The sequence below is a fragment of the Telopea speciosissima genome, chromosome 1 (assembly GCF_018873765.1).
Source record: "Telopea speciosissima isolate NSW1024214 ecotype Mountain lineage chromosome 1, Tspe_v1, whole genome shotgun sequence".
Lineage (NCBI taxonomy): Eukaryota > Viridiplantae > Streptophyta > Magnoliopsida > Proteales > Proteaceae > Telopea > Telopea speciosissima.
The window spans coordinates 9,847,032-9,859,793 of NC_057916.1; the positions used below are offsets into that span (position 1 = coordinate 9,847,032).

Here is a 12,762-nt window from a genome sequence, read left to right on the forward strand (position 1 = left end):
GTTTTTTTATAGAAGTAGCTTATAAATGGAGTATGGAAGCGTATGTAGTTCAGATCACTTTGAGCTTAATCTGACATTAGAACCTCATATGATTTCAAATAGGTATGCATTTCTTGTTTTTCACTGCTGAATTCCTGTTCAGATTTTGTCTGGCTGCTTTTGGTTGCAGTTTCGGTTGAAGCCAAAAAGCTGATATTCTCGTTGCCATGTTAACTCCTATAGTTGTGTTCTTGCATGTTCATTGTTACAAATGAATTGCACACATGAATGATTGATGATGGGGAAATGTCCTTATTGATTAGGCTGTTTAATTGCGTGTTTGGGTTCTTGCAGTTTCATCTTATGGTGTTTCTATTTTGTATTCGGCTATTATATCCTGTTTATTTCCGTTGTGGGGCTTTCTTTAATAAAATCATGCTCTACATGCTATTATTTGGTTATTAGGTGATGTACATGTTTGTTGTATTGTGAATATATGCCTGTAATTTTTACTCCCGGAGCAACCGTATTATAACGTACCGTATCATTACTGTACATATTTTATTAGGCCGGATTTTTGAAAAGTATTATTGCTATGTAGTCCATTTAATTGCCATATGTATCCGTACCCGTTTGATTGCCGTTTCCGAATTTACTAACTATGGTGACAACTCATTCTCTTTTGCTGATCTTACTGGTTCAAACATCAGGTCTCTTCCACTAAATTCCTTTGTCATGTGTGTATTGATATCATGTGGTCTTTGATATGATGAACTCATTTTATTTGTTTTTGGGTTCAGATTGGAAAAATGAGAGCTGTTAATTGAGGAGATTGGCATGACCTCTGCGCAAAGACGAGACGGACCAATAGAGATTTTTTTGTTGAAGAATTTTTCTATTTTGCCTCTTTAGCTTGTTTCTCTTTCTCCAGAGCTTTGGTGAGTGGGCATGTTGAGAGCAGATAACCTCTTGTTGGCTGTTTTCCTGTTGAGCTTTTCCAAATGGCGATATTGAAAGGACATCGCTGTCTACCAGTCTCTCCATACAGACAATTCTCCATCAATTTCTCATTATCTTTCCATTCCTTGCCATCATCATCCCCATCAGATCAAAACCCTCCTAACGAAACCTTAATTTCATCTGTTGTTTCGATTCTTAGAGAACAGCGCTCAAAGAGCCGATGGAACTTCATCAAATCCCTCTATCCTGATGGCTTCTCACCAACAGAGGTTTCTCAAATTATCATCCATATCAGAAACAATCCTCGTCTTGCCCTCCAGTTCTTTCTTTGGTCAGAGAAGTCTCTTTGCACTCATGACCTACTCTCTTATTCCACTATCATTCATGTACTTGCTAGAGCTCGCCTCAAATCCTTAGCACAATCCTTAATCCAGACTGCCATTCGATTATCTGAAATCAACAACTTTGATGACCCAGACATTTCATCAAAGCCTCCTAAGATCTTTGAGACCCTTGTGAAGACATACAGGTCTTGTGATTCGGCTCCTTTTGTTTTTGATTTGCTGATCAGGGCATGCTTGCAGTCGAGGAAGATTGATCGAGCAACTGCGATTGTTTGGCTGCTACGTTCCCGTGGGATTTATCCTACAATCAGCACCTGTAATTTGTTGATACGGTCAGTTTCCCAATTAAAAGGATGTGATGCTGGCTTTGCATTTTACAAGGAGATATTTGGGTTTGATGATGAGATTAGGAGTAAATTAAGGGTTACAGTTCGTCCAAATGTGCAGACTTTCAATACGCTAATGCTTTCCTTTTATCAAGATGGGAGGATGGAGAAGGTAGAAGAGTTATGGGTTGAAATGGTCAAGTTCAATTGTTCCCCAAATGTCTTTTCTTATAGTGCTTTAATGGCGGCTTTTTGTGATGAAGGCAAGATAACTGAAGCTCTCAAATTATGGGAAGAAATGCGAAAAAAACAGGTTGAGCCTGATGTTACTGCTTATAACACACTTATTTGTGGTTTCTGCAAGAATGGTCAAATGGAAAGGGCAGAACAATTTTTCCGAGATATGACATTGAGTGAAATTGAAGCAACTTGTCTAACTTATGAGCATCTGATTAAAGGATACTGTGAAATTGGGGATATCGATTCTACAGTCCTTTTATATAAGGATATGTGTAGGAAAGATTTCAGGCCAGAGGCTTCCACAATCGATAAAGTGGTACGAGTGATATGTGGTAGAGGTAGGGTCAATGAAGGTTTGGGTTTTCTAAGGGATGTCATGAAAAGGCAAGATTTTTTTCCAAGTATAACGAGCTATGAGCTTCTAATAAGAGCCTTATGTAAGGAAGGTAAAATGGAAGAAGCATTGCAACTTCAATTAGAGATGGTGGGGAAAGGTTTTCAACCAAATTCGGAGATCTATGGATGTTTCATCGAGGGGTACAGGGAACAGGGTAACGAGGAAAAAGCAAGAGATTTGATGAAGGAGATGCTTGACATTGGACTGTAGCAGGAAGTAGACTAAATTTGCTTCTTTTTTTCTCTACATGCCTCCGGTTCTATTGCCTTTGGTCATCAACATCCAGTTATATACTTATTTATATATGTAAAATTTGAAAGTAATATAATTTGAATAAGCTTAATACTTGTCTTTGCCAACTGAGCTATACCCCCTTGGGTGGTGTAGAACTTGATATAGGTTTCAATTGTTGAAGCATAGTTTTTTGGATGGAAATTACAGAAATGTCTTTACATGCTTTCAGCATTTGAAATAATCATGCATATATATATCATCATCCTTACTCCTTGGACAGCCAGAAAGTGAGACTTGTTTGGAAGAGAATGCAATTGATTTCATGTCATACCATGCCAATCTTCTTGGGGGAAAGAAATGGAGTTGTCGTTCTTCCGCATGAATCCAACTGCAGAACTTTCGTTTTTAGGAATGGTTCTCACATTATCTTTAATTGTATTGAGATAGTCCAGTAAGTCTAGTCCTTAATTCATTTTTCTACTTTCTTTTCCACTGCTAGTTAATGAGAACAGGGCAAGAGTTCAAGTGATGTGTAATTTTACAGGTACATACATAGAGTGGCAGTCGTCTCTTCAGGTGTTGAGAATAGGGCAAGAGTTCAAGTGATGAATTTGAATTTGAATTGAATTTCTGTTTTTGTTCCAATTTTAATCTATATCTTTTCTACTCAGGTGGGATGAGAAATGAAAGACAAAACTTTCGATTTGAGTATTCAATTGCTGCCGTCTACTACAAACCTTCCAAGATGAAGTTTGGGAATTCATGTAATAGGGTTCTAGTGTTAATCTCTTGTTTTGATTGGGATTTTTCTTCTTGTGTATGGGTGTACATTGGATTGTGCTGTTAGCACGAATAAATCATTACATGAATGTATTCGATATAATTGCAGCCTTTGTCCAAACACGTAAAATGCAAGAAATGCATATTGAAATCTTTGCCCCAAGTGAATCATGGGAGTTGACGAGAGTACTATTCCTTTTCACATCGAGTTTTTTTTTAAAAAAAATAAAATTATTTCCTCTATTATTCTTACCATGCGAATTCCATGTGGATGATAGTATTTTCTGTATCACCATTGGTGTGATGTGCAAATTCTTCCATACTGATATGATCCTGGATCTCAGCCCACAAAACCGGTTCGGTAGGTGAGGGTGCCCAGGATTATATTAGTCCACATCAGAGTTCATTACTCTCCGATGTGGGATACCCACCAGAGTTCATTATTCTCCGATGTGGGACAGCAGGATCGTAACATTCCACCACGTTTCCGGACCGACGTCCCCGGCAGCCCACTTTATGGCGGCTTTCACTCCGGACCCCTCGAGCACCAGGTAGCCCTTTCCATAGGTCGCCCCTGCCGGTGCCTCGACCCGTAGACATGACAGCCCGCTTTGATACCACTGATATGATTCTGGATCTCAGCCCACAAAACCGGTTCGGTAGGTGAGGGTGCCCAGGATTATATTAGTCCACACCAGAGTTCATTACTCTCCGATGTGGGATACCCACTAGAGTTCATTATTCTCCGATGTGGGACAGCAAGATCGTAACACATACATTGGTGCATTCCTAAAAACCTATTCAATTACATTAGTGAGTGGCAGATGCAAGATCCAGTACCAGGGATTTAATTAACGGTATCGCATCGGGTATCAACCAGATACAATACCGATATAACCCAGGAGTGAACTAAATTGTGTGTGTGTATGGAGAGAATCGGGTATCAGCCAGATCCAATATGATATTTGTTGCACTGGTTACAGGACTATATTCACTGTATATTCGCCAACAATTTCAGTACTACTTTTTCCTTGACAATCTTTAAAGCTTTATGTATTAAGATATAAAAATATGAGCAGACAAAATATTTATAGACGAGTAGATGCTGATGTGAAAATTAATTTCAAAAACTTTAATTCCAACTAGAATTCCACATGGAAGATAATTTCTAGTGAAGGGAAGGCTTCTTTAAAGGTCTATCAAAATAAAAAATAAAAAATCCAACCATATATTTTTAAAGCATTCAGATTGGGTTGAATCTGATAGAAGTAAAAAATGAAGGAAATCTACCTCCAAAAAGGATTCAAAGAAAAATGTAGGCACTTTTGATCCCTTACTTGTGAGAGCAATCATTTCATTTTATGATTTTCACTCCATTTTGGCACCAACCTTGTAGTCTGCCTGTGGCTGCTAACCATTGACATGGTTATAATTGTGTTCTTCTATCTTGGCTGATCCCCACTCCCCCTAACAAATTCTTATTCATGGAGATTTAAAAGAAAGGAAAAGAAAAAGCTTACTCATCATATAATATAAAGTTGTCACTAGACTTTAAGAGGTACCACTAGGGCTGCAATTGAATCAAGCTGGATGTGAAGTGCTGAATTCAAGAACTCACTTAATTAATGACCAAATTAAGGCTGTGTTTGGTATGCATTCTAGGTTGATTTCGCATTCTTAGACAATAAAAAAAACTATTTTTATCATCTGAGAATGCTAAATCAACTTTGAATGCGTTCCAAGAATGCATACCAAATGCTGCAGAAGTCTCTTCTAGTTTTACAACATATTGGTGTTTTATTATTTTGGCTTTTGGACAACTTATATATTGTCTGAAAATGCAATAAAATCCAACCAAAAGCCAAGTTTGTTTTGTTGGGTTTACATCAATCCAATCTAAAAATAAATTTCATTGCTGCAATAAATTCATTTGCAAGCTTGTAAATCTCCCAACCGGCCAGAGTTTCTCTGCTGCCGATTTCTTTTAATAAAATTTTCGCATTTGACCAAAAAATAAATAAAAATATCTGCAAGCTAAAATTACCTAATTTCCATAATTTCATATAACATTATGGTTCCATTTTAACATGATCTACAAATCAAATATTAAAAAGGATCCCCAGCTATTTCCAGATTTCTATTCAACTTGATTTCAAAATTTCTGAAATTGGATACATAAATCATACCAACCAGCCTGAGATATTGAAATCGAAATCCAACCAAAGTGAGCTTAAGTTGAAGGCTGAAATAGCCCTGTTTTGTTGGAATTAGACAATGATGGAAACGTAAAGTCCAAAGCTACCATTCAATTCTACGTAGAGTTAACAACTAAGAATGAGAAAACTAAGAAACCCTAACATACTATTGCAAAAAAGTCTGGGAAATGGGGAGTAGGAAATTGGTCCTGTTCACTTGGAACTGGATCAAAGGATATGACCAGATTTCTCTTCAATTTAACTTTTTCATGCTCAAATCAGAGAGAGAGAGAGAGAGAGAGGACTGTGAAACCCCTCCTTGCTTACTTCAGTGTCCGTTCGAGCAAATGGGAGGAGTTTCACAATCAACTCTCTCTTTGTGAAGTCTGAAAACGATAGTATTTTCAAACTTCACAAATTATAAGGTTGCAGATCTTGTCAATTTTCAAATTTGATCAGCACAAATGGGGCAGACATTCCAGTCATAGCCACAGATCGCATGGACCATTGGACTCACAGAAATTACTTCCTCTTTCTCTTGATATTCCTACCAAATCGATGGTATTTTGAAAGGGAGCGGAGAAAGACAAAAAAAATACATGAAAGTCAGATAACTTCCCCCCCTCCAAACATCCAAACGCCTCATATTCCAATACTCCTGGGAAAATCTGAGAACATTCCCACCCTGTAAACATCCCACATCCCACACCACAACTTCCTCAGCAAATGAGCCCCAAGCAAAAAAGATGAGGTTAGACCAAACTTTTTTCTGTCAGATTCCTTGTAGGAATTGTGATTTTTACGTATAAGATGTCTAGATGAGGGTAATTACTCCATAAATATCAAATTTACATCAATTACATTATTGTAAGGTTTGCTACTGCTAAGCAAAAAAATGTTTTGCGGCAGTACTCAAAAAAAAAAATCCTTCACCAAATTCTCTGGCATGTTTATGACATCATCACATTGACTTCTTGTGAAACAGAACAGAGATCGACATCATCAAAAGTAGCCGAGAAAATTGGGCAAATGTTCTATTTACAAAAATCTTGACACATCTGGAGTATTGTATTTTGTCTTATCTATACAAACCTTACAACTTTGAGGGGGTGAGACTGATGGATCTATAACCAAGGAAGAAAAACAGAAGCAAATTGAAGTTTTAAACTGTTGCTCTCAGGTCTCAGCTGTTGGTTTAGAAATTGAAGAAATTGAATTGAATTGGGTATATGCATTGACTATAGAGCCTGTTTAATAAAGAATTAAAATAAAAAGAAAGGGAAGAGAGGAAAGACTAGGGATTCTCACAGCTTTCGTTCAATGCTGATATTGGTGTTGCGTATGTTGATGGAAAGAAGAGCAAACATCCTCGCTTCCATTGTTTACACCTTGTGAACAATGGCCCCGAATCTCATTTCCTACATGTCCTACTCCTACACTGCACACTCTGTTTCTTGAGTTGTTCCCCTTGAACCCCCAATTATTCCTTCTCCAGGGAAGCCTTGGGGTAACATGTTCATTCCACATCTGCTGCCTGGAGTTCCTCCTCCCAAAGCCATACGATGAATCATTCACTCGATCATCCTGGTTATTTTCTCTGGTAACTGACCCATCTGGTCTAGCCCCTGATATACTCGGAATGCTTCGATCCATGTTATGGGCTGCCACACGGTGGCTGGGCTGTTGGACTCCTCCATGTCCATCCACCACCATAGGATCAGGAGAAGATGGTGAGGATAGAGGATTGCTTTTCTCACGGGGATATGGAGGTAACGGCGGGAAGGGATGGAAAGTAACACCGGGTGCAATTGACCAACAGTCAATAGTTCCTGTCTGGAGCGTTCCCAACTGCTGCACAAGGTGGAATGGTATACCATATGACACATGCAAGCAAGGAAGGAACCTCTCCTGTGGATGTGTCGTATTCACTTCAAAACCACAGCTTGAAGGGCTAGCAATTTGTGGGAAAAGACTGACAGTATCAGCTGTACCAACATTGGATGGACCTGCTGGACCATTAGGACGAGATGGAAAGCCAGGTGGCACATCTGGGATGTTCTGCACTGCATCAACCATAGTAGTAGCTTCATCTTGCTGAGGAAGATTTTGAACACATACATTGCATGCGTTCTTTTCTTTGTTAACATCGATTAACTGGTCCTGCACTGTCTCACTGATCTCAAGCTTCTGTGGGCTTGGATCCATTTCCTGTCCTGAGCTTGGCTCAAATTTCCCTTCACTATGCTGAGGTGGTGGATTGTCTTTCATCTCTGCAGGCTGATCCCAGCGACTTTTACGTTTGGGTTTCCTTGTCCCACTAGCTGGACAGCTGCCAACAGGAGGTGCAGAACTGCCCTCCTGGGTATTAGTTTCGACAGGAGTTGGTGCAACTGTTGCTGGACTGATGCAATTAATTACTTCTGAAGGTCTCAGACCATGATCATGCCAACCTTTGTATGATGATGCAAACCAATTGCTATTCGGCCCGCTATGGGGCTCCAGCTTGCTATCATCTCTGTCAAAGTAGCTAATCCTTCTGCTGTAACGGGGAATCCATCTATCTCGGAAGGCTCTTGCAATTTGATGAACCTGGAGGTGCTCAGTATTAGATAAGAAAGAGGCAGCTAAAGCACTAGAATAATATGTTTTGTATAATAAGAATGTTAACCAACATCTAATCTAAAAATACAATAGAGCAGAATAGAGCATGATGTACTTAAACAGAAAAAAAAGATGTAACTGCCAAAACAATGCAAAAGGCCATCATCGATCTGGAAATAGAATCAACCAGGGAAAAAGGAAGGGGGGGTGGGGAGGGGAGGGAGCAATATTACAATATAAAATACAAAAAGTTCACAGGCCCTATTGTTCATGGTTCGAGGTCTGACGAGATCTTGGTATTTTTCTCGGTTTGGAGTTTGGACAAAGGTTATACGAAACCACATGTGATACTAGGTTTATACATGGTTTCAGCCGAGATTTCGGCATCTTGCCGAAATCTGCTAAAAACCCTTATTATAAATACCTTGTCTCAACGAGACCAATCTCGACCAGTCTCAATTGCTCTTGGTGGTTTTGGTGGGTTTTGAAGAAAAACACATAAAAACCCCATTTTTTGCCCAAATCTCACCCAATCTCGTCTGGAACAAGTAATCTTATCACTCAACAACGCCATTTGAGGAGATTTGCTGCACATCAACACCATTAGGAGGAGAGGGGCGAGGGCCGTGTGCATTCACAGACACCACGACCATTTGAGTCTCAGGCTGGCAAGGATGATGAGGATGACCCCAAGTGGTCGCATTCCAGTGATGACAGTGTTGGTGATGATGGGGGGTTGCGCGAGAGGTACTAGTCCCAGCTTGAGCCAGAGCCGGAGCCGATGTGCTTTACAGGCAAGACTTAGTATACTCATACCACACAGGATGATGACCACGGTGCATGTGCCTGCACATGTGCAAGGACTACAGGCTACTCCAGAGCATAGTACTAAATCTCGCAAAATCTCGGTCGAGATCTCGAATATTTCAAGTATCTCGACCTGACCGAAACGAAACACAAGCTCGAATAAAAACAAATGCAAAAATTTGGTCGAAATTTTGACCATCTCACGATATCTCAAAGACAAAATCAAAATCTCGCGAGATATCAAGATTCCTTTTTCAAAAGTAGCTTTATAAATACCAAAACTTGTTAGTCTCGGTCGAAATTTCGACCAAGACTTAACAAGCTCTGGTTTTTTTGGGTTTTTTTCTCCTTGTTAGTCTCGGTCGTTTCTTCTCCCATACTATGACGTGGCATTCATTTGTTCTATAGTCGGAGAACAATGCATGTCGGCTCCATCGGACTATGAGTGGGGTCGATCCTGGACGTCGGAGTAATTATTATTAGAATATTTGTAAACATTTGAGTCACTAGATGACTACTTGACTTGTATTGGACTATTGGGGATATTGTCATATTGATATCATCTTCTTAACTTGTTATTTACTTATTGTACTTAATATTATGACTTATGAGTCATTCACTTTATGTTTCCAACTTCCAAGTCAATTTACTTGTTTAAATTGCTTATTAATCACTAATTTATTATGTCCTCTAGTACTTAAAGTCTTAAACAATGTGTATGTGTAATTAACTAAGTTATACATTAGGATTCGACTGTACATTGCCAATCAATGGTGCAAATCCAAAACACCACTTTGGGTGACTAGTTTTGCAATTCGAACATTTAAATGTGTTTATATAGCCTAAAATAGGGTTTCCATGAAATTTCAGGCCTTAACTTGGCTTAAAACCCACCGAAATGACCTACCAAAACATAACAGAAAAATGCAAAATTTCGACCGAAATATTCGAAATTTCAGATATCTCGGTCAGCCCGAAACACCGAAACGAAACGAGTTTTCAAACTATGCTCAAGAGGCCCGTGTTGCGTATTTGTACCACCACTTGAGCAGCAAGATGATACTCTGGAGTCCATGGACATCAGTGTCAGGAGGTATGAGTAGGGAGGGTGGTAAGTATGAGGAGCAATGGCGTGCACCATATGGGCCATATGGCATGGGGAGCACTGGTTTGGAGGTATGGTCAGTTCGGGCAGGTTGGCTCTTCATCATCATTACCCTCTTGTCCTGAGTATGAGGATCAGTCACACACCGGGTCAGGTATTGTGGACAGCATCTTCGGGTTCCCAACCCCCCAACCATATAGCCGGTTCCAGTTCCCCATGGACCATCTAGTAGCAATGGCTCTCGCTTGAGTTCTGCACGGTTCAGAGATATAGGGTACCTCCAGTATGTTGACAATTCCATCTATAAGGCTGCTGTGGACGATTGTGATTGTTTCTTCAGTCACACTATGACATGACCAACTTTTGTGATTCAGTCACGAGAAAACTTGGTTCGGCATCAACAACATTCTAGTGGTTTTGATCAGGCCCGACACTCGTTCCAATACTAGGTGACTCACTAACATTGTGGCTTGTATTGTTCACTCTTATAGTCTTATATATGTCACCCTTTTGACTCTTTTGTAACAAATAATGTTTGATATGTGATTAATTTAGTGGCTTATAATTTCATGTCTTTTAACATGTTTGTATGATTTATTTAGGTTTTTTTTTACTTGAATTATATGTATTCTAGTACTAAAGATTGTATGAGATAGGCTATATCACTGTATATATACAGCATAGACTACCAACCATAGGTCAAAAGTCAAACTACCATTTTGAGTTAGTTTTTTTTAAATTTAAGGGTTCCATTATGTTTATAGGGCCTAAAATATGCTATCCTACAATTTTCGGGATCTGATTAGGTCATATGGCCACCTAAACCAGGGGCTGAAAAAAAATAAAAATAAAAAAGAATACACCAACTCGGCTGAAATCTTGGATCTCAGCTGAGACAACTTGGTTTCGAGCCTGACCAAAACCAGGTCTGAAACCGAGACCTCGAACCTTGGCCTAGTTTTCCTCTATGCCATTTGTGACGGATCATAGATACCCATAAAGCATTGATACATGTGCGTATGTCAGAATCTGACATCAGTATTGGGACCAAATCAAGGCCTTGCATGCAGTAATGTGGTCACAGTGAAGGTTGAGGACATGTCATAATGTCCCTTGTGTCTCTATAATATCAGCAACTTGGAACATCTCTCATGCCTGGATGCATCCAGGTACTACTCGATTCAGGATCAGGGAAACCAAAATGGGCCCTGGAGTTAGCCTACAACCAACCAGTTTTGGATATAAGCAGGTGCATGGGCAAGGAGAAAAGGTAGTCTTAGCAATTACCTAGAAGAGTAATACTTCAGGATTGTGTTTATGAAAAGTCAGTTTCAATAGCAGAAGTTTTCTTAGCCATTTTCTGTAAGAAAAATGAGTGGGGCTTCAGGTCCGGATTTGTGGTAAATCTACAATTCTTCCCTGCACAACACTAATGCTACATGAATGGATGAAATGGTCAATCTGGATAGCCACAACAGGAGACCACCTCAATTGGCCACCCAAGCCAACTTCTCTGGGACAATTGCCACAAGAATAATGCATATGTTGCATTAATAATGGAAAGTGTCAGAATGTGAAATGGGTACCAAGTGCCAGATTTGCAAAACCTTTAGAAAATAAAATTCATGGGCACATCTCTGTATTTGAATTTTCACTAAAAGATTCATTCATTGAATTAACTACACCAATTATCACATTAAAAAATTCATATTATTCCCTAATACAAGTTGGGATCTGTTGTTGTAGTTGAACTTTTGGCCTAAGTTATTCCATCAGTAACACATAGAGGAAAGGTAAAGGAAACTTTTGGCCACACAAAGAAAAAGACCTTTCTTTTACTCAACCAACATGAAGGCTAAAGGATCCAAATCAAGGGCAACTGCAGCATAAAAATTGAATTAATAATGCAACTTTATGTATCTGACTATCTTATACCATTTCACATGTGTTTTGTGGACCCACTGGTGAGAGAGAGAGAGAGAGAGAGAGAGAGAGAGAGGTCCACACAAGTTTGACCTATGTGTGTGTCCCATTATGCTCCTGAATTTCCAAGTGAAAAGCTGTGAATCCCACTGTGTGCGGACTGTTGAACAGAATAATCAAACTGGTGAAGCAGTGAATTGCCAGACTCAAGATTTTTGTCTGCAGTATCAGTTTTAAGGCATTGGATTAGTAATGCGGCCTGGTTTAAAGTTTGGTTTAAATTTGTCCAGGCGATAGCATAGGTTAGGGTTGGGCTTTAGTTTTGGGTTTTATTGTTGCAATGGACTGAAATATAAAACCCAAAGGTGGGGTTTTAAGGGGGGTGCATGAACATTATTATTTTATTAGTGGGTCTCATGTTGGTGATAGTTGGATAAGGATTAATATTATCCTAAGTTGTTAGTCTTAGATTTAGTTTAGGGAATTTAGAGTCCTTAGCTGTTTAGATATCTGGGGTCAATCATAAATGAAGAAGGTGACATAGATGATGATGTTTCACAGAGGATTAAAGTGGGATGGATGAAGTGGAGAGGTGCATCCGGAGTGCTGTGTGACCGATGTGTTCCTTTAAAGCTGAAAGGAAAGTTCTATAAGACTGTTGTACGTCCAGTTATGATGTATGGGGCAGAATGTTGGGCAGTTAAGAAGTGTCATATTGAGAAGCTATGTCTAGCAGATATTAGGATGTTAAAATGGATGTGCGGAAAAACTAGGAAGGATAAAGTAAGGAATGATCGTATCAATGACAAACTCTGAGAGAGTAGTTTGAGGTGGTATGGTCATGTCCAACGGAGGCCTAGGGACGCCCCAG

At 39.4% G+C, this 12,762-nt stretch overlaps 2 protein-coding genes across 2 annotated transcripts in view; one reads left to right on the forward strand and one right to left on the reverse strand.

Annotated features, from left to right (window-relative positions):
* The first annotated feature begins 960 nt into the window (after positions 1 to 960).
* Positions 961 to 2,483, forward strand: LOC122667134 (pentatricopeptide repeat-containing protein At2g15980). Its single transcript, XM_043863337.1, has one exon. The coding sequence runs from the start codon at positions 981 to 983 to the stop codon at positions 2,454 to 2,456; it is 1,476 nt and encodes a 491-aa protein (XP_043719272.1). The 5' UTR covers positions 961 to 980; the 3' UTR covers positions 2,457 to 2,483.
* Positions 2,484 to 6,625: 4,142 nt separating this feature from the next.
* LOC122663308 overlaps positions 6,626 to 12,762 on the reverse strand; it is a 69,787-nt gene continuing 63,650 nt past the window's right edge. Inside the window, exon 17 of the mRNA XM_043858994.1 lies at positions 6,626 to 8,044. Within this exon, the coding sequence (XP_043714929.1) occupies positions 6,773 to 8,044 (1,272 nt within the window). The 3' untranslated portion in view covers positions 6,626 to 6,772. The remainder of the gene's footprint in view (positions 8,045 to 12,762) is intronic.